Source organism: Cervus canadensis, chromosome 15 (genome assembly GCF_019320065.1).
Source record: "Cervus canadensis isolate Bull #8, Minnesota chromosome 15, ASM1932006v1, whole genome shotgun sequence".
In the NCBI taxonomy this organism is placed as follows: Eukaryota; Metazoa; Chordata; class Mammalia; order Artiodactyla; family Cervidae; genus Cervus; species Cervus canadensis.
In genome coordinates, this window is record NC_057400.1 from 18,728,391 (window position 1) to 18,750,961 (window position 22,571).

General features: G+C 38.7%; 1 protein-coding gene across 3 annotated transcripts in view; it reads left to right on the plus strand.

Moving 5' to 3' along the window:
- The first annotated feature begins 2,523 nt into the window (after positions 1–2,523).
- Positions 2,524–22,571, plus strand: part of HNMT (histamine N-methyltransferase) — a 40,080-nt gene continuing 20,032 nt past the window's right edge. The window contains exons 1-3 of one of the 3 annotated variants that reach the window (XM_043487924.1): positions 2,524–2,611; positions 2,818–2,964; positions 11,751–11,803. In XM_043487924.1, coding sequence (XP_043343859.1) covers positions 2,828–2,964; positions 11,751–11,803 — 190 coding nt within the window. In that variant the 5' untranslated portion in view covers positions 2,524–2,611; positions 2,818–2,827. Of the gene's footprint in view, positions 2,612–2,646; positions 2,965–11,750; positions 11,804–22,571 lie in introns of those variants that run through there. The other 2 variants (XM_043487923.1, XM_043487925.1) reach the window with 2 other exon arrangements.

The window sequence follows — 22,571 nt, forward strand, 5'->3', positions numbered from 1 at the left end:
AGCATCTTCAGAGTAAAATGATCAAGCACATTTTTAATCATTTAAAATAACTGAAAGCCTACTGTGAGCAGCACATGTCAGAGAGAGTAGTTGTGACACAGTTTCTATCTCTCTGAACTAGCAATCACATGGGAACCAGCCAGGGAAATGAGGCAAATACATTAATAAACCATGACACAAAGACAAATACTATCAAAGTTACAAGAGGCTCAGAAATGAAGTACATGAGTGCTAATCCTTTTGAGGGAAATATGGAAGGCTTCTAGTAGCTTAAGAAGAATGGGAAAACTTTTAGTGGGTGGGGCAACAGAAGAAGCAGCACTTTGTTTACAGGGAGCATCTATTATGAAGAGAGGTCCAGGCAGGCAAACACAGAGACATACTCAGATAAGCAACACAGTTTGCAGGGATCCAATGACGAGTCTCAAGAAAACTGAAACATAAATCTCAATGATTTGGAGGTGGGGGTGGGTCACAGAATGAGTCCTGGACTTAGGGATCAGTGAGGAGACAGACAGTAGATATCTGGGGGGAGAGGAGTGACCTTATCAAAACTGTGCTTTCAAAAACTGAATTCGGCAGTGACAATAAACTTGGCTAGGATCTGTGTGACTCCTAGTGAAGGAAAGCCAGGAAAAATAGCACAATAGGTTAAAAAAAAAAAAAAAAAGGTGGGGGGAAATCTCAAACATCATGGAAGCAATGAGAATGGAGAGGAAATCCTTAGTGAGTTACATCTGTAAAGCAGGTTGTTGGGGAAGATGTGACAGTAAGTTAGACAGTGATGGCCTCAAGTGAGGTTTTAGTTAAAGGTAGTTTTCAGTAGAAAGATCAAGATTAAGGTTAATTTTTCTCAGCAGAATAGCACACAGTAAATCCTTATTCAATATTTGTTCAGTAGATGAATTACGTGAATGAATGATCTGGACTGAGGTCTAAATAGAAGAGTGGAAAATGGTAATAGATGAATTAAAGCTTGTGGGAGTCAGTATGAAGAGGGTGAGGCTGGCTGCATAGAGATGGGAGTTAAGCAGTTACACGTATGGAGGGAGGCCTGGGAGCTAGATTATGGGTCTGCTTACTGATGCAGGAGATGCAGGAGACAGGGGTTCATTCCCTGGGTGGGGAAGAGCCCCTGGAGGAGGAAATGGTAACCCACTCTTGGGTTGTCTAATACTCCTGTATTATTGCCTGGAAAATTCCATGGACAGAGGAGCCTGGTGGGTACAGTTCACTGTGTCACAGAGTCAGACATGTGAGTTACTGAGCACCAGCACACAAGTACAGCCAGAGCCCTAGGGTCAAATCCAGGCCAGCACCTGATTTTGTGCAGCCCACGAGCTAAGAATTTGCATGGTTAAATGATCAGAAAAACGTCTGAAGAAGAGTAATATTTGGTGACAAGGGAAAATAAATAGTAAACTCAATTTTTAGTGTCCATAAATAAAATAACTGCTTTTTTGTTGTTTTATCATTGCAGAAAGGACCAGCCTGCCCCTTAAGCAGTAATAACATGCTAAAAGGACTTTATAAATATTATCTATATAAATCTCACTACAACCTATGAAACATAACTCATTCCCATTTTACTGATAAGCAAACTGAAGCTTGTATTTCAGTAAAGTTCCCACAGTTCATTCCAGACTTTCCATTCTCCTTGGATAAAAGCCCTGGCTCTAAGTAGTGAGACCATGAGGTGCTTATAAAAGAGGGTTGAGGAGTGTGCTGAATGCTTAGAGGGCAGCTTTGGAACAGAATCAGAAAAGGAGAATGGTTTAGGCAGACACATTTCTAAGACACGTATATGAATTAATTTAATTCTCATAATTCTCCATGATTTGGACCGTATTATTATTAACATCCCATGTTGGTATAGGGGTGGCCTTCTTAAAGACCATTTCCTAGGTAAAAGGCTCAAACACTTTGAGTCTTTTGACAGGGGACACAACATGGCCTCCAAAGACTAATCCAACCCTAAAAGTCTAGGATCCCTTGTTCAGAAGTTCTTAGGGAAGGCTTCCAACTGGATTGAAGGGCTCCAGGGCCCTGCATTTTTTCCCTGCAACTGGGTTCTCACACTCCTCATCCCCTCCTCCATCCTCATCCCCCAAACAGGCTTCTCAGACCTTTCAGTTAATTTGAGGTTGGCCGAAACATTCACTTAGGGTTTTGGTATAACATTTTATGGAAAAACCTGAATGACCTTTATGGCCAACCCAAAAGCTCCATTCCTGAATCACAACAAACCAGCACCTGAAAAAATGCAGCAGAGTTTAAAGTTTAAGTGTGCCGGGGATGTGAAGGCAGGGACCTCTCCTACAGAAAGCCTGGAGGCAGATGACAACCTTTTGTTAAAGATTCAGCAGCTGTTGATCTCTGGAAGAGAAGTAAAGCCTTGAACTGGCCTATACCTTTTGATCTTGTTGTTATCGCTTTGATGGCCACTTCCCCACTGGGAACTTACCCAAGGCAGCTGCTGCCAAAACAGGAAGTGATTTGAATGTTGTCTGCTTTTACAACATTCTGAACTTGAGTTTTAAAGCAAGGTTCAGCAGTGGATTTACTGCTCTGCATTAACCACCTCCTTTTCTTCTAAGATAACTGTGCCCAGGTGAAGTCTCAGGGACAAAGTCTTGTACAAATACTGACTTAGTATCAGCTTTTGCACACCCAGCCTTGCCAGCACTTTCAATTCAAAGCAGGCCTGTTGTGGGGTTTGTTTTTTTTGGCTAGAACCCGGTGGGGGTGAGGAGAGAAAGAAGGAACTAGGAAGGGAAAGGAAGGAAGTTAAACGTCCCTTCCCTCTCTGTCTCTCAGAAAACCAAAAATGGCATCTTCCATGAGGAGCCTGTTTACTGACCACAGCAGATACGTTGAGTCTTTCCGGAGGTTTCTCAGCAATTCCACGGAGCACCAGTGTATGCAGGAATTCATGGACAAGAAGCTGCCGGGCATAATAGCAAGGTAACAGCAACAGAAAATACAGGCCGTCTTTTGTGCAAGGGACAAGCCTGGGCGCGCTCTGTGCAGTGATAGATGGGTCATGCCCGGGCGGCAGGCTGGGCTGCGGGATAAGAGGAACTGATAGCCGCGCAGCTTGTCCCCGAGCGGCTCTGCGCCCCTTCCGCCGCGATTCGGTGAGCGGATCCCTAGAAACATTCAAAGGCTCTGATTTGTGCGGATTTCAAGCTGCTCGGAGATAAGCGTTAACCCTTTGAAGGCACAAATTCATGTTCCTTTGGGAAAAGATAAGATCCAAATCTTTGAGATGAGATTTTTTTGGCCCTCTTCCAAATTTTATGTTTCAAAAAATCCCAGAGTCTGGTGTTCTTTGCATCAGAATCAAATAATTACCAAATACTGTTTACCCCTGGAGATTGAGTGGATGCCTCTCAGTTCTTCTAACACCCATTTAAATTCATTTTCCTTATCCATTATCATAGTTACCACTCTCCAAAAGAAAAATTGTCTTTTTACTTTCAAGTTAATATTAACAATGTGGCCCTACCAAAGCATTTTTCCATTATCAGTGAAACTCACTAGTTCTTATCCTTCTGGCAGACTGCTTTTTTTTTTTGGTGATTAATGTGTTCAATTTGTGCCAGAGCTGATAAGCATTATGAGAGTAACAGATTCCACATGGTAAAGATAATCAAATCACCTATCTGGGGGCGGATTGCTGTAACCTGAAGCTGCTTCAGGAAATAATGATGGAAAACTGGGAAAAATGACTGTGGATCCAATTTGCAACAGCAAAAAAACCTGACATTTTAGTCTTTTGGTTGGATTTTTCTGTTTTAGGCCTGAAATTCTTTCACCAGGGCAGTTAAATCTGCCTGACTAGAGAAGGCATCCTTGGATGTATAATATATGGAATTTTGTTTCCTTTTCTATCTTTTATTTGCCATGGTTCAGTTTTCAATTTTTAAAAAAAAAAACTGATTGTTATATATTAATAAATAATAGGATAATAGGACTTCCCAGGTGGCACAGTGATAAAAAGTCCACCTGCCAATGCAGGAGATGCAGAAGACACAGGTTCGGTCCCTGTGTGGGGAAGATCCCCTGAAAGAGGAAATGGCTACCAACTCTAGTATTGTCAAAAAATCCATGGACAGAGGAGCCTGGTGGGCTACAGTCCACGGAGTTGTAAAATGTTGGACATGATTGAGTGACTGAGCACACACACAATAGGAAAATAAAGCAAAAATCAAAGCAGATAGAATATAAACAGTTCTTTATCCAAAAACAAATTATAGTTTCTTTGGGTCTTTTTGCTCATTTCCAAGTTAAAGGTAATGAGTTGATTTCTGAGTTCTTTTGCAGTACTAAGCATCTGTGTTCTAGTCTGTGGTTATGCAGATCCATAGTTGACTTCAGCCATCAGTTTGGTTTGAAGACATACAATGGATACACAGAACATAATGAATGATGACCCCCTGTCCTGTCTTCAAGTGTATACAATCTAATTGGAATACTGAATGTGAAATCTGTGAACTACTGAATATTTTCAAAGGCGTAACTAAGTTTGCCTTATAGTGGTAATATCCAATTAGAAATCATCTGAATCATATTTTTTTAAAGTAACTTTTTTCTGAAGGTGATGTGAAATGAGATTTAGCTAAAGGACTTTCAAAACTACTACTTAAAGTTGTTTATCAGTTGTCAACGGGCAACATGTCTGCTTAATTTTTCATTTTTATTAAAGCAAGATGTGCTTATATTTTAAAATGTCAAATGATTCTGAAAAGCTTACAGTAACAACAACAAAAATAGTGGTTTCCTACCCTAACCACTCCCATTCCTGATTCATGTTCTCTAGAGACAATGACTTTCAACATTCTGAAATAATTTTGTTATTTCTTATGGAATTTTCTTTCCTAATTCTAAGTAACATGTTATTCTCTTTCTTAATTTTGATGTATTAAAAGTGCTAAATAAACATGCACATCTCTCTCCCCACTATATGTACATATATAGCATGTATATATATGTGTGTGTTTATACATGCATATATACCTTACATATGTTTAAATTTTTATTAGTTTATATCATATCATTTTGTCTGTACATATTATTCATAACTGAACAATGCATTTATACTATCATTACATTCCATTTCATGCATACCTTTTTGTTTTTCCTAGAGTTACCTATTGATTTTAGTTTATATCCTTAGTTTTCTATGTACCTATCACTATTTATACCTCAAACAGAAATATTAATCTCTCAATATATTCCAACAGATCAAGTAATCTGTTAATTTTTCCTCATGGGAACATTGTTTCTGGACTTCTCTGTTCTTTTTTTTCCAGTTTGGCTTGATTTGGTTTTGGCCTGATGAGGGAATTTATTTCACCTTATAGAAATTCTCTTCTCCTCTCTCCAGTACTAAATTCTCTGATTCCGAATTCCATGCTGTGTTTTTCTTGGTTTCTTTAATCTTTTTTCCCCCTGTTAATCCTTTAAGGGTTTTCTAAGAATGAGTGCATGGGAAGTAAATTTTTTGAGACTTTGTATGTTTAAAAGTGCCTTCTCTCTGCTCATCTTTGTTAGAGTTAGATAGTTAGGGTATAAAACTCTGCACTGAAAATGAATTTATACCAGAAATTTAAAGACATTTTTCCATGGTTTTATAACCACTAGAGGGCTTCCCTCACAGCTTAGTTGGTGAAGAAACTGCCTGCAATGCAGGAGACCCAGATTCAATTCCTGGGTTGGGAAGATCCTCTGGAGAAAGAAATGGCAATCCACTCCAGTATTCTAGCCTGGAGAATCCCATGGACAAAGGAGCCTGGCAGGCCACAGTCCATGGGATTGCAAGAATCGGACACGGCTTAGCGACTAAACCAGCACCATAGCCTCTAGTTACTATTGAGAAACCTAATGCTGTTCAAATTCTTCATCTTTAGCCTGCGACCTTTTGCTACTGTGTTTTCTTTCTGGTTCTTTGTAAGGATCTTCTCTTATATCTAGTATTCTGAAATTTTAAGATAATAATTTATGGTGTGGGTATTTTTCACCCATTTTTGTGGGTAGTCCCTGCGACATTTCAATTAAGATTCAGATCCTTCAGTTCAGGGAAGCTTTGGTATTATTTAATCATTCCTCCCCTCTTTTTTTGTCTTTCTGGAACTTTTATTCATCAAACAGAGGACCTCCTAAATCAATTCTCTAATTTTCTTATATTTCCAGTTTCTCCAAATTTTATCTTTCAGCCCTCTATTGTTTGGTATTGTGTTTTTAAATTCCAAGAATATTCCTTTTTTATAGCATCCTAGTCATCTTTCACAGATAGTCTACCTTCTTTTATCTATTATAAAAGTTTCCTCCGCTTTCTGTGTGTTTCTCCTGAATTCTGTTTCTTTTGGTCTGTTTCTCCTTTTCTGTTTCTTTTGGTCTCTCTGTCATTGCTTTCCTGGTAGCTCAGTCAGTAAAGGATCAGTCTGCAATGCTTGAGACCACCTGCAAAGTAGGAGATCCTGTTTCAATCTCTCTGTTGGGAAGATCCCATGGAGAAGGAAATGGCAACTCACTCCAGTATTCTTGCTTGGGAAACCGCATGGACAGGAGTCTGGTGGGCTACAGTCCATGGGGTTGTAATGAGTTGGCCACGACTTAGTGACTAAACCAGCACCACCACCATGTTAGGGGAGCTCCCCAACTACCTGATAACCCTTGGTTGTCCATCCAGTTAAATAATGAGGCACTAAAAATTGGTTCAGATCCTCTTTGTGTACGTACTGAAACTGTCTGTTGAGCAGCCGACTAGTTGTAGTAATTAGATGTGGACTTAGCTCTTGATGGAGGATCCTCAGATACCAATATAGATAAGCTTATCAGTGAGATGGGTTATTTCCTCAGGGAGGAATTATTCAATCACCTGTCTGGAGGTAGAGATCAGAGTGGGGTGGGCTATAGTATATAGCTATAAATAGTAGCTTATTGTTGTTGTCACATATAATGCACTTAGATCCTTGCTTGGAAAATAGCAAGTTTTCAATAATTCTTAGGTATCATCATACTATATGAAATGGAATAATAATAGTATCTAACTCACAGAGGTGTTTTAAGAAATCAAAGAGTTAATTCATTACTGATGGCCAATGAAAAGTGTGAAAGTGAAAATGTTAGTTGCTCAGTTGTGTCTGACTCTTTGCACTCCTATGGACTGTAGCCCACCAGGCTCCTCTGTCCATGGGATTCTCCAGGCAAGAAAACTGGAGTGGGTTGCCATTTCCTTTTCCAGGGGATCCTCCAAACCCAGGGATCAAACCCAGTCTCCCACACTGCAGGCAGATTCTTAATCCTCTGAGTTAGTAGAGATGGCCAATCACTTCAGTTCAGTTCAGTTTGATTGCTCAATCATGTCTGACTCTTTGTGACCCCATGCACTGCAGCATGCCAGGCCTCCCTGTCCATCACCAACTCCCGAAGTTTATTCAAACTCATGTCCCTTGAGTCAGTGGTGCCATCCAACCATCTCATCCTCTGTCGTTCCCTTCTCCTCACACCTTCAATCTTCCCCAGCATCAGGGTCTTTTCAAATGAGTCAGTTCTTCCCAGCAGGTGGCCAAAGTGTTGGAGTTTCAGCTTCAGCATCAGTCCTTCCAATGAACTCCCAGGATTGATTTCCTTTAGGATGGACTGGTTAGATCTCCTTGCTGTCCAAAGGACTCTTAAGAGTCTTCTCCAACACCGCAGTTCAAAAGCACCAATTCTTCAGTGCTCTCCTTTCTTTACAGTCCAACTCTCACATCCATACATGACTGCTGGAAAAACAATAGCTTTGACTAGATGGACCTTTGTTGGCAAAGTAATGTCTCTGCTTTTTAATAAGCTAAATTTGTCATAGCTTTTCTTCCAAGGAGCAAGTGTCTTTTAATTTCATGGTTGCAGTCACCATCTGCAGTGATTTTGGAGCCCAAAAATATAAAGTCTGACACTGTTTCCACTGTTTCTCCATCTATTTGACATGAAGTGATGGGACCAGATGCCATGACTTTAGTTTCTGAATGCTGAGTTTTAAGCCGACTTTTTCACTCTCCTCTTTTATTTCCATCAAGAAGCTCTTTGGTTCTTTGCTTTCTGCCATAAGGGTGGTGTCATCTGCATATCTGAGGTTATTGATATTTCTCCCGGCAATCTTGATTCCAGCTTGTGCTTCCTCCAGCCCAGCATTTCTCATGATGTACTCTGCATATAAGTTAAATAAGCTGGGTGACAATCTACAGCTTTGACTCACTCCTTTTGCAATATGGAAACAGTCTGTTGTTCCATGTCCAGTTCTTACTGTTGCTTCTTGACCTGCATACAGATTTCCCCACAGAGACTGAGACAGAACTTTGTTTGGGTGTCTTCTGAGGAGGTATGGGTCAGCAGGGGACTGCTGTGGGGGCAGGGGCTCTGGGTGCAGTAGACCTGGGTATGGCATAAGCCCTCTTGGAGGAGGTCACCATTAACCCATCATAGAGCCTCTAGAACTTACACAGGATTGAGGAAACAGACTCTGCAAGGGTATAAACGAAATCTTGTGCACACCAGGACCCAGGAGAAAGGAGCAGTGACCCCACAATAGATGGCCAATAGGCACATGTTAAGATGCCCAACATTACTAATTCTTAGAGAAATACAAATCAAAACCAAAATAAGGTACCACCTGTCACTGATCAGAATGACCATCACTAAAAAGTCAACAAATAACAATTGCTGGAGAAGATGTGGAGAAAAGAGAATCCTGCTACACTGTTGGTAGGAATGTAAGCTTGTGCCCCCACTATAGAAAATAGTATGGAGGTTCCTCAGAAAGCTAGAAACAGAATTACCATATGAGTCCAGCAATCCCATTCCTGCGCATATATCCAGACAAAACTGTAATTCGAAATGATACGTGCACTTCTATGTTCAGAGAAGCACTATTCACAATAGCCAGGACATGGAAACAACCAAATGTCCATCAAAGATGAATGACTAAAGAAGATGTGGTGTATATCCACAATGAAATACTACTCGGTCATAAAAATGACCAAAATAATGCCATTTGTAGTAACATGGATACAACTAGAGGTTATATTAAGTGAAGTGAATCAAAAAGAGAAAAACAAATACCATATGAAATCTCTTATATGTGGAATTTAAAAAATGGCACAAGTGAATCTATCTATGAAATAGAAACAGAATCATGGCCATAGAGAACAGACTGCTGGCTGCCAAGGGGGAAGGGATTTTGGGTGGGAGGGAGCAGAAGGTTGGGGTTAGCAGATGTAAGCTTTTATATATAGAATTCATAAACAACAAGGTCATGTAGCACAGAGAACTATGCCTGATATTCTGTGATAAACAATAATGGGAAAGAATATAAAAAAGAATGTATATATCAATGTATAATTGAATCACTTTGCCCTATAATAGTAATTAACACAACACTGTAAGTCAACTGTATTTCAATAATAAAAATTTAGAAAAATAATTCATATAAATTACTTAGCTGTGCTTAGAATAAGTTGGGTACTTGTCATGTGCAGACACATTTCTAAAGGAGTCACATAAATTATGTCACTTAATCCTCACAACTCTTTCAAAAAGCAGATACTATAATTATAACCCTATATGGTAGCAGGTATTATAATCCTATTTCTTAGTAATAAAGGTACAGAGAATAATTCATTCAAGGTAACATATTACTAAGCTACGATTTCAACCTATGGGCCTAGGTGCTCTGCTCTGTAACCTCACTATTCTTTCCGCAGATAGAAGCATCTTCAAGAATTAATCAAGTGCACAGAGAGGGATGGGTATACTAATACTTATGATCATGAGTTGGAAGATAATTAGAACTGAGGAAGGCAAGTCATTCACAGATGTCCTTGACTGTCTGCTTTCTAGTATTTTTAAGAACCCTGGTTGAATCTGTGTTCTTCCTATCTCTCCGGGCAGCCTCCTCACTTCAGCCAAAAACCAAGCTTGTTTAGCATCCTAAAACACAAACAAGCACCATGCTTTCAGTTCATGTTTCCCCTCCAGTCTCCTCTTTTTCCTTTTCACTCTTTCACCCTTTTTCAAAAATCTCTGTGTCTTCTTTCTCTTTATCGATTTCACGTTTAATCCCACTGCCATCTGACTGCAGCTGTCAACCTCCTTTAAAGCTGCTGTCATCAGATAGTCATATTGCCAAATTCAACAAAGAGTTGTCTTTTTTTTTTCATTTATTTTTATTAGTTGGAGGCTAATTACTTTACAATATTGTAGTGGTTTTTGTCATACATTGACATGAATCAGCCATGGAGTTACATGTATTCCCCATCCCGATCCCCCCTCCCACCTCCCTCTCCACCCGATTCCTCTGGGTCTTCTCAGTGCACCAGGCCCGAGCACTTGTCTCATGCATCCAGCCTGGGCTGGTGATCTAGGGTGAGAGAGTTGTCTTTTTTATTGTTTAGTTGCACACTCTTATGCCTCTGACACTATCATTGGCTTTTTTCCTTCTCTAATTCTCCGATCACCTCTCTGAGCTCTGCCGTTTCGCTCTGTGTCTTCTTTGTGCGTTCCCCATTATCCCATTACTTTTAAAACCTGGTACTGTGTCACGATCCCACTACTCTTCTCTTTTATTCTTGGGTTATAGAATCTATTCTCTTAGTTTTGACCATTACTCTATGATAATTCTCCAGAGTACATCGTAGATCCCATCTCTCTTCTACCCAGCTTCAATATTGCATATTCAAATATCTGCTGCATTCAGGTTTATCAAAACGCTAAAAACACAAAACAAACAAAAAACTGACAAAACGTAAACTTGTCATAGAATTACATCCCCCAGCTTCTTTTGCGATACCACACTTCACCTGGTCATCCAAGTTGGAAACATGTGGCAGTCACTGTGCATCTCCTACTTTTTTCTGACCCATTATTTTTTTTTTAAATTTTACATCAGTCTGAAGAAAGTCCTACTATTGCATCCCAGTCCATCAAGTCCTCTCTATTCCTATACAGAGTCATATACTTGGCTTTTATTATCTCACAATTCAACTTGACAGAAAAGTAGTATCTTACTCATTTTTATATATCAGTGCCTAGGACAGGCACATAATAAATGTTTAATTAACATTTGTTTATTGAAAGGAAGTTAGCAAGAGGAAGGAAAGAAGGCAACTATCATAGAGATAGTATGAATCACCTTCGCCTTTCTGCCATCTACAATGAAACAAGTGTGTGTCACTCAGTCATGTCTGACTCTTTGCAACCCCATGGACTGTAGACCACCAGGCTCCTCTGTCCATGGAGTTCTCCAGGCAAGAATATCGGAGTGGGTAGCCATTCCCTTCTCCAGGAGATCTTCCCAACCCAGGGATTGAACCCAGGTCTCTTACATTGCAGGCGGATTCTTTATCATCTGAGCTACCAGGGAAGCCCATTTACAATGAATGGCTTATTATAATGACCAGACTCAAAAGTCACTTTTTCTGCTTTTATTCTCCAAATAGTCTTTAAACAAATGCTATTTCCTACCTCTGAGATGTTTATGGTGCTATTTTTAAAAGTCTCCCAGTTTAAGACTGTTAATGAGTGGGATCTTTACTTCCAAAGATTTATAAAGACCGCAATATAACCACTGAAATGATCGACACCTTTCATATTGGCCTAATTTTTGTTCTGTTCTTTTCATCTGTTCTCTTCAACTAGACTTGATAATTAGATTTTATAAACTTCCTGGCACGTTTTTCTTAAACTGCCTATTTTTTTTTTTTCAGGATTGGAGACACAAAATCTGAAATTAAGATTCTAAGCATTGGCGGTGGTGCAGGTATGAACAATGCATTTTAAAATTTGGATTTCACTCCAGACATCATGAGCTTCCCTCATAGCTTAGTTGGTAAAGAATCTGCCTGCAAATGCAGGAGACCTGAGTTTGATTCCTGGGTTGGGAAGATCCCCTGGAGAAGTAAATGGTAACCCACTCCGGTATTCTTGCCCGGGTAGCAGGTTATAGTCCATGGGTTAGTGAGAGTCGGACATGACTCAGCAACTAAACCACCAGACATCATGCTGTTTGATGGCAATTTTGTTCATTCTTTAGAAAAGCCATTTTCCTTCACTTTTGGAAGAGATTAGTTTATTAAAACTAGTAAGAGCCATATCACTTCAACTAAGATTAATGTCCCCATATATTTATGGGGTCTAGGACATCAGATTTCATTATTATCTGTAATAGGGATAAGTATGATTTTATTTTCTTAAACATATAAAGAGCATGGAAAAACATAGAATAATTTTGAGGGTGGCATTGAACCAAATGATTTAACTGTTCATAGTAAAGGACAATTTCAAAAGACATTCCTTAAACTTGTACCACTTAAACGAGATCCATAGACTGGTTGGTGGTTTGTGGACTATTGCTGGTGCCTGAGGAGATAGGCACAGCTTCTTTCATTGAGAAAGCATCATGATGAAAAAAATATGCTTAATGACACAGCTAATTTACCCTCTTGTGGCCCCACTCTTTGAGTTGCCGTGGCCTAAACCATTCCTTTCCTCTGACTCAGGTCCACAGCTGCCCTCTAAGCATTCAGCACACTCCCCAACTCGCTTTCATAAGCAGTTCATGGTCTCACTACTTAGAACCAGTACTTTTTTCCAAGGGGAGATGGGAAGTCTGGACAGGCAGATTAATGAGGGTGTAGTTTCTAACTCTGCCACTAGTGAACTGTGTGAACTTGGCTGAAACATAAGCTTCAGGTTGCCCATCAGTAAAATGGGGGCAACGAATTATGTCTCACAGGTTGTAGTGAGATTTATACAGATAAGTTTATAAACTGCTTTTATAAGGTGCAGGTAGGTCTTTTCTACAAAATAAAATAAGAAAATTTATCTCCAGACTTTGCCACATATCAAACTCCTGAGTAGTGTTTGATTTAAAGTTGCTAGTTGTCTGAAAGTCTGAGTTAATATAATGATAATGTGTATAATATATAGTATATATAATGATATATATTAATATAATATATAGTCATATTATTTATAATGTTATATAATATAATAATATAGAGTTATATATATTATTTATGTGTTGATATCCTTATTATTGTTTTCTTTTGAAACAATCATGGAGTAATGGTTAGTAAAGGTTGCCACTTGGTAACAAGTGAACACTACATTACCACTTGTCACATAGGGTTAAATAGTGATTTCTTGAGTCTCTTAAGTGTAATTGTTCTAATCCTACATGAATGAGTTCAGTTGTGGCAACATAACACATCTTAACACAAAGATAACCAAGAGCCCTCTAATGGAATAGGATAGTTTTTTATGTCATCTTCTGCTCATTTTTCATAAAATACGCTGTGATGTAATGTAATAAGGACTGACTGTCAGAGGAGTTTTACTTTATTATCATCTTTCAGCAAGAAAACAGAAACCAACAAGGACAGGTAATGAAAGATACTGTCATGAATGATCTAATACATTGTGTTTAAGCTAAAATACTCTATTATTGCTTGTGATATTTTATGTCCTAAGGATTATAAGAGTGATGAATTGCTCAAAGAGTGTCCTATTAATTCATTTAACCAAGACAGTCATTTCCAGTGTGTTTTGCATATGAATTTAAGGCAACCACAGGCAATGAGACTATCATTTGATAGTGTCACTTATGCTTGGACAAGAAGAGAAGCCCTACAAGGAAAAGTAATTAAAAACAGTCTCTACCATGGCCAAGTTAATTGACCTTTTAATATAAAGTTAATTGAATTTCTAAGGTAAATTTATCCAGATGCTTATAAGCTATCTAGAGAAAGGAACATTTGCCCCACACAGTGATTCCTTACATAAAGGTGCAAATAGGGGCTAATATAGAGAACTTTTTAAAACAGAGGGAGCAATGCTTGGTGTTCTTCTGACTGAACCTTAACATTGTATTAATAACAAGCTCTGCCTTGGGGGGAATATGGGTGCCCTTTAAGGTCACTCTTCATAAGAAACTGATCAAAAACATAAGAATTGCAAGAGAAATTCAAGCTGTAAATACTTAGCCCTCACTGCTCAAGTAAGATATGAAATCAAAAGTGATACACTTAAAATCCCTAGGTCTAAGAGCCCTTGGCATGAAAGAGCAGAAAGGTGTTTGAAGGGAAAGGACATCCCACTCAGTTAGTTTGAGTGTTTATATACCAACTGGGAGATACTTATCTAATAGTTTGTCATTGACTAAATGCAAGTACTGGGTGCACAGAAGAAACACACTTTATTATACAGTGAGGAACTTTCTGTCCTTGCCTTAGAGAAATGGTCTCCCTGCATGTTTCACAATCTACAGTGTTCCTGAGACTTTGCATTACCCTGTGGCTTATGTCGGAGAAGGCAATGGCAACCCACTCCAGTACTCTTGCTTGGAAAATCCCATGGATGGAGGAGCCTGGTGGGCTGCAGTCCATGGGGTCACAAAGAGTCGAATATGACTGAGCGACTTCATTTTCACTTTTCACTTTCATACATTGGAGAAGGAAATGGCAACCCACTCCAGTGTTCTTCCCTGGAGAATCTCAGGGACAGTGGAGCCTAGTGGGCTGCCGTCTATGGGGTCGCACAGAGTCGGACACGACTGATTCGACTTAGCAGCAGCAGTGACTTACGTATCCTTAAAATCCACTGCTGGACTCCAATCCCCAGCAGATCAGGTCATCGGCCCTGTCTTATACCTTGTGTTCTGCTCCCATAATGCATCTTACAGGGTTCTGCTCCAATCTTAGCTTATGAGCCTCTCTGGTTTCACTTCCTAGATGTTTTCTTCTTGGATGCCTAGGCACCTCTAGATCATATTCTGCATATATTTAATGCAAATATTCTCTCTGCATTCATAATGGTGCTACCACTTCTTACCATCACAATGAAAAAAAAAAAATCTACCAAAAGAAACACACTAAAAACTTCCCTAAATCAGATTCCTGCATTTATATCACTTAATGTTCATGCTCTTTGGGGACCTATTTGATTTTCTTCTCAGAACCATGAGTAGGGGTGCTATGCACGCTTTCTGTCTTCTGTCTCTTCTATTTGTTGTTGTTGTTGCTGAGTTGCTTCAGTTGTGTCTGATTCTTGGTGACCCCATGGACTGTAGCCTACCAGGCTCCTCTGTCCATGGGATTCTCCAGGCAAGAATACTGGATTGGGTTGCCATGCCCTTCTGCAGGGTATCTTCCTGACCCAGGGATTAAACTCACATCTCTTACATCTTCTGCATTGGCAAGCAGGTCCTTCACCAATAACTCTATTGGTATTTGGGTTGAGAGGGATTTCATAGTCTGAGGGAGAATGTAAGGATTTTGAAAAAAGGTATTTGGCAATTCAGTTCAGAAACCAACCAATTATTAAGGCTCTGTGCAGTTCAAAAGAAAGGAAATTGATGGAAAATTTTCCGATGTTGCCCGTAACTGATCTACCACATCAATAAAATATAATTGATAAGCCGCATTATTATTCATAGATTACATGTTTAACGTTAGGAGAATGTTTGAAATATATACTATGGGTATTCAAAGACAGAAAGAGAGGAAACCAGGAGAAAAAATAATCACATACAGAAATACAGACCATGTAGTTTTTACAGAGGCCAAATGGTGGGGGTGGTGGTTTAGTCGCTAAATCGTGCCCAACTCTGGAGACCCCATGGACTGTAGCCTGCCAGGCTCCTCTGTCCATGGAATTCTCCAGGCAAGAATACTGGAGTGGGTTGCCATTTTTTGCTCCAGGGGATCTTCCCGTCCCAGGAATAGAACCTGGGTCTCCTGCGCTGCAGGCATATTCTTACTAATTGAGCTATGAGGGAAGCCCAGAGGCAAAATAGGGAAGTGTAAAGTTGTAAATGTGCATGAGTTTGTATGTTTTAATGAAATAATGTGAGCAATGGGAATGCTTTATTTGAGGTATCAGAGCATTTGTATCATGCTGATTTCAACAACTGTTTTTAGATATTGAGAGCAACCACATTGTATTCTAAACCTTACAGAATATGCTTTTTGGTCCATTGTCAACATTGATGCTTCCTAAAATTAAACTACCCAATGGAGCTTCTTTATTATTCAACTTTTAATGAGTACTGTCTTTATGTTTGATGGTACATAGAGAAAAAGAAACCCATATTCTTTTTGGTAAGGGAGAGTGCTATTAATTTGCAGTGCACACACTTATGCCTGGAAAAATGTTCCAGAAAGCAGTAATGGGCAATGTGTTCTCCTTGCTCTGGGCTCTGCTAAAAGGAGAATCATTTTATCTGTTGCATTGTTCAATTCTTATGTTCAAATGCCAGAAAATTTTATAAGGTTTAAACAGGACTATAACTTTAAAAATCTCATGTATCCAGCTTTCTACTTCTTTTTATCAGCCTATTATGTACCAAATGGAGAAGGAAATGGCAACCCACTCCAGTATGCTTGCCTGGAGAATCCCATGGACAGAAGAACCTGGTGGGCTACAGTCCACGGGGTCGCAAAGAGTAGGACATGACTGAGCGACTTAACTAACTAATTAACTATGTACCAAATCAGCTGTCATACCTTATATAATAGTGTATATATTTATAAAAAATTGTTCAATCCACTGAAGCAACTCACATATAAATACAGGTGGTATGGACCCTCTTATATAATTTTTCTGATAATAATTATGCTGACATGTTTAGAGGGGTTAGGTGGTTTTCTTGTTCTATGGCATATAAACATCAACATTAAGACAGAGATTAAAATATAAAAGAGAATTTAGAGATCATCAAACCCTCATTCTACAGACTAAAAACCTGAGAACAATCAAGAAAGAATAAAACCTAGGTCTCTTAACTAAAAAAACAACAGTCCGACAAACTATACTAAACAGATATAAAAGTTAATTATTGACTTGGCAAAAGAGAGACTGAGTATTTAGTAAGGACCAGCTTTTTGGAAATCTAATTTTATCAGATTTTTAATCTTGTTTTCTTTTGTCAACGACATGTTAAGGTGACCCTGAAGTTTAATTTTCTAAGCTAGGTGAATAGAAGTAGAAATGAATGTAATTAAGGCAAGAACTGGAAACGTTGGTATATCCAGTTTAGAAGCAGAAGCTGGCAGGAAGCGAAGGTTAATGTTTCCAGTGGCCTCAGGAAAGCGGACAGTGTACATCAGCGACTAAGGAGTGATTGAGCAAATACAAGGAAGTGGAGGATTTGTTTGCCTGAAAAAAAAAAAAGAAGAATTTGAATACGTTTGTTTTTAAGCAAACCACAGAATATTTGGCCCTAAAGAGCCAGTGGTTGAAAGAGAAAGTTTTTTGGTATTGTTCAGTATTAGAGTTTATAAATGACCAAGATAGGTGTTTTCACTTCTGAAAGCATGTATCTTTGGATACAAAGAGCTACGTGTCATGTTAGGAGTATTAGCTTAGGCTGGAGAAATACTTTTCACATATGCTATTCAAGGGACTCAGGCATTGACATCTTGGGTATTTGGGCTATTAAAGGCGCTTTCAGTCCAGTAAACTTATGATCTTATGAGTAACCATCTAGAAAGAGTGGTGTGGCACCACTTTTGTTTATACTAAAGAAGTGAAATTCAAATAGAACTTCTAGACATGCAGATTATTTTTAGTCTGGATTTGAACAGCTTTATAACTTGACCTGAGTAAGAACTGTTTCACTTATGCACAGCACTTCCTTCACAACCAGAAGGATATGGACCCGGGCCCTAGTTAATCACTAACCTGTAGGATTTAGGGCTGCCTACTTCAGATAATTTGGGGCCTCAGATGTAAAGTATTCTTAACGGTATTCATAACTATGCCATTTTAAAATAAACTATCCTCCACATGTAAATTTACCAAAATAGTTTACCTCATTGTATTGTATTTAAAACTTTTGAGTGAAGTATTGTTAAATACAGGTATGCTACAGAATTGAGAGGCATGAACATAATACTATAATATTGGCACCACTGTCATTAAAACCAAAGTAAACAAGATTGTTTTGGCTAATTCAATAAGGCCTGAAGCAGGAAAACAGGGATTAATGAGCACAGTGAAGACAAAAGTATCATTATCTGCAGATTAAATGACTGTCTCCTTAGAAAAGCAAATAAACTCAGTTGTGCAGCCTTACAATTAATAAGAATGCACAATAAGAATGGACTAATGGCCTGATACAGGTAAAACAGGAAGAAAGCAATATGGTAGATCTGCATTTCTTTCTGCCAGCATTTGAATGTTCATTTACAGGTTGGCTATTTACAATGTACTTAGAAAGTTACTGGCATGTGGCTCTCGGTAATTTTGCTGAGGGACAGATTTGTATCTTCCCTGTTCTCATGCCAGTTTAGGACGCATTCTCTTAGTAGGTGAATGTGCTTCTACTTGACATACACTATTGAATAAAACTTTGTGATTTAATACACACAGTCATATAACCCTGGTATAGGTTGTCAATTTCCATCCTCATTTCCATCCTAATCATATATGCCACAGGGAGGTTAGGGTTGGGGAGCGGTCCTAGAGATTGGGGGTCAAAACCCAGGGTCTTCTGAGGCTTTGTCTCTATTAACAATAGTAAACTGAGAGAAATGGGGGAAAATATTGGATTAGTAAGCTGCTGCTGCTAAGTCACTTCAGTCGTGTCCGTCTCACCAAAGATCAAGTTTCTCATTTTAACCATTAATTCTGGTTCTTGGTATGAATATGCGAAAAGATTTTTGCACAATAATTCATGGTTCATTGTCAGATGCCTCATAATAGCAAAAAGTTTAAAACTAAGTGTAACTAACTATATACCTTTTAAACATCACAGTACTGTAAGTATAGAGTAGCAACTATTTTTGTATTTAAAAAGTGTAAATTGAAAGGGAAGGCAAAATTTAGTCTTTTTTTGAGTTATTTGTTGAATATCACTACACCTCAATGTTCAGAACCCTTTGGGAGATTTTCTTTAAGTTTGTGTCTCAGAGAACATTTTGGTAGTAAGGCTTTACTTCTGCGTTGCAAAGCATTCAGGCGGTATTCTTCCTGGGCCAACAGCCAGAAGACACGAAAGCAAATGGCAATGCCCTTTTCCGCTCAGAATTTATATTTATAATCCCCTTCCTGAGACTCTCCAGCTATTTTAATATTCACTCTCATCTTTCCATACCAACAGAACTGCCTCCATACTGAGGCTCCCAGTGTAGAGGTGGGTGCAGAAAAGCCAGAGAGAGAGAGAGAGAGAGAGAATGGGGGAGGGAGATTTGGGGGGTGGCACAAGAGAGAGAGACAGAAAGGGAGAGGGAAAAGAAAAAGACAAGAAAAGGGATCTCAACAATAATCTTTTATTTTTTGCACTGAGCTCAAAATCAAGTCTGATTTTGCTTTGGTTGCAAACTCATAGCTGAAATTATTTTTCATCACTAAGCAGAGAGTTATCTGGGCAATTTTTCTCTCTAGAGACAATTTGTGTGTGTATGTGTGCCTGATATTCTGGTAGAGGGAAAAAGGAAGATTGTAATCTTAATGCAACCTGTAATAGAATAAATTTTTCCCTGCTGATAATCTAAAGAACTCATATATATTTTGATGTGAGAAATGAAGCTAGAGTAGATGGAAATCAAATGGCTGGAGATACCATGACTAGCCTTTAATCCTCCATTTTCTTGACCTGGAGGATGTTTTTATTTGGGGCATAGCCTCAGGGTTCTCCAGCTGGGCTTTGTGCTTCGTTTAATGTAGCTCAGTCGGAAAGACAAGGCATCACGAATACATGATGAGTGCTCTTTCAAACTGTCTTTTTATTATGGAGCTGCCCATTTATAAAGGCACATCTTCATTTCCTTCTTTCCAGGCCTCCTCAGACTTCTCTTAAATGTCACCTTTCCCAGGAAGCTTACATGACCACCCAACTGAAAATCACGAACCCTCCCATCATGGCTTCCCCTTGCTCTTTTTTCCCTTGGTTTTAGAACTTACCACCATCCGTAAAGGTTGAATGTTTTGGTCTATTTTATTCATTGCTGTATCTCCAGTGATTAGAACCTAGCATTTATTAGGTGCTTAAAAGTATTTGTTGAATTAATGTATGGTAGCTTCAAACTTATTGAATTATTACTATACATCATGAACTGTGGTAAATTATATCCATATAATGCCTTTAACATTTACAATGACCCTGCAGCATAGACCATATTATTCCTAATTTAGAGATATGTAAAGGGCAGAGATATTAACAAATTTGCATATTTCCATTGAATACTAAATTTGAGTCCAATTTTGTCTCTTTATAGCCTCTAACTTTTCCTTTTTAATCCAATGACCTTGGAACATTCCTCTGCTATCTCATTAAATATATTCTTGAAATTCAGGAAATGAAGAAAAGTTGTCTGGACAGTATGGACTCCACCCTTTCCCTATTGAAGTGGAAAACCAAGTTCTGTTCTTGGAACTGGAGCTGAAGAATGAATTCTAAAAACTTGCAAACATACAGGCAAAGTTTATTTTAAAGGATAGAGATACAAAACTCTAAGCACAGACACTGAGAAGGGGTGAAGCACCCCAAAAGGTGCAGATAACAGTAGTTTGTATCTTTATTAGAATTGATCTGTTTGTTTTTGGTTGGTTCGGGGCCAGATGCTTGTAATTTCTGACCAGTTTAAATGTCGCAATATCTAGTTTGTCATTTTTATGGCTTTCTTTTGGTTCCCAGTTTCTCAGTTTCCCCAGACATTGTGTCGCCATCCCTCAACCCGTCCTTAAGACTCCAGACCATCATTTCAGGACCAGATGTATGTTTAAGAGTTAGTGGTCTACCTGGAGTTTTTTTTTCCTTGATAAACTGAACAGCAGTTAATGATTGTCTTGTCCTGGGTCTGAATGTATTATGATCCTCCAGACCAGGGAAGCATTCTTCTGAATGCCTAGAAACTGGAACAAAGAGTTTAGCTTTAGGTTAAAGAAGTGAGATGCTTACTTGAGAAGAAAAAAAATTGAAATTAAAAAAAGGGAACTGAGGTCTCAGAGTCCTATACTGTCTAACAATTTCTGCCTCAGTATTTTTGAACTTTTTCTTTAAGTTCCACTGTCAAAGGTTTCAATTATATATCTTTCTTCAAATAGAGGCATGATGTGTTTAAAATATGGCCCATATGAAAGCAAGATATAATCACAAAAATATCTGACTGTAAAATTAAGTGAAACACTCAACGTAGGTCAGAAAGGAGACATGGGAAGTCATTCTAAAGTTGTGGCTGATTTGATGGACAGGGAAGTACAAAGGAAAGAGATTTGCGAGAAGGCAATTTAAAAATTTTAGTTTTCATTTAACTTTCCGAATCAAAAAATCAGCATATTCTGTTTGATAGAAAGTAACACAGGAGTGAACAGAAGAGGAAAAATAAATAAATAAATCCACAAACCAGGCTAATAGAAAACAATTTTTGATTCATGCCAACACATGTTAGGATTTCCTAACTTTGCTCAAGCTTCACTTATTGATAAACTGAGAAAATCAGTTACATCATCATAAAATGCCAAGACTCCAAAATCAATGATTTGCTTTGGTAGACACAAAAGGAGGTGAGGGTGGGGGAGAAAGAAAAAGAAAAGAAAGGAAGATTGTATATGGGAATAAAGTTGCTTAATCACTATAATTTTCCATTTGTCACAGGAAACTTTGCAGATTTTGTTCTAAAACTAGAAACACACTGCAAGGTTTTAGTAAACTGAAACAGCTGTTGGCCTAAAAGCTTAGGATGTCAACAACAAGTAGTCTACAATTGTCAGAATCATCATTAAGCAATAAGAGATCATATTAGAGCAGAGATTGACCATAAAATGAACAAGTATTGCTTTATTCCCCTTAAACATGGTTTTCTGGACCTGACAGTTAAGATTCCCAGAAGGCTTTGTTATACACAATAAAAGCAGCAGGCTGCTGGCTTCTACATTTCTGTTTACCCCTGAATTTGCTAAGAATTTCTGAATTATTTCATTGAGTCACTTCTAGTTACCTTCCCCCATTCTTTCAGCATGTTAATTTGGCTTGCGTGCTCTTTCTCAAAAATTAATTTATTTATTTTTGCTGCACTGGGTCTTCATCATGGTACATGGGCTTTCTCTAACGGCATGGTATGGAGGCTTCTCTCTAGTTGTGATGCATGGGCTTTTCATTGTGGTGGCTTCTCTTGTTGCGGAACTTGGGCTCCAGAGTGCATAGGTTTCAGTAGTTACAGCGTGAGGGCTCAGTTGCCCCAGGACATGTGGAATCTTAGTTCTTGAACCAGGGATCAAACCCATGTCCCCTGCATTGGAAGACATATTTGTAACCATTGGACCACCAGGCAAGTCCAGCTTGTGTGCTCTTTAAAAGCATTTATAGGGTGCTTAATATCTAATATTGGAACACATTCATACTGTTATGGCCCCTACTCAGAAGAGTTCAGTTGAGAAAGAACAAATGATTTTCTTTCTTTTTTTTTTTTGCCATTGTTTGAATCTCTTACTGCTGGCTTATGGTACTTACCTGATAGCTCAGTTGATAAAATAATCCGCCTGCAATGCAGGAGACCCCAGTTTAATTTTTGTTGGGAAGATATGCT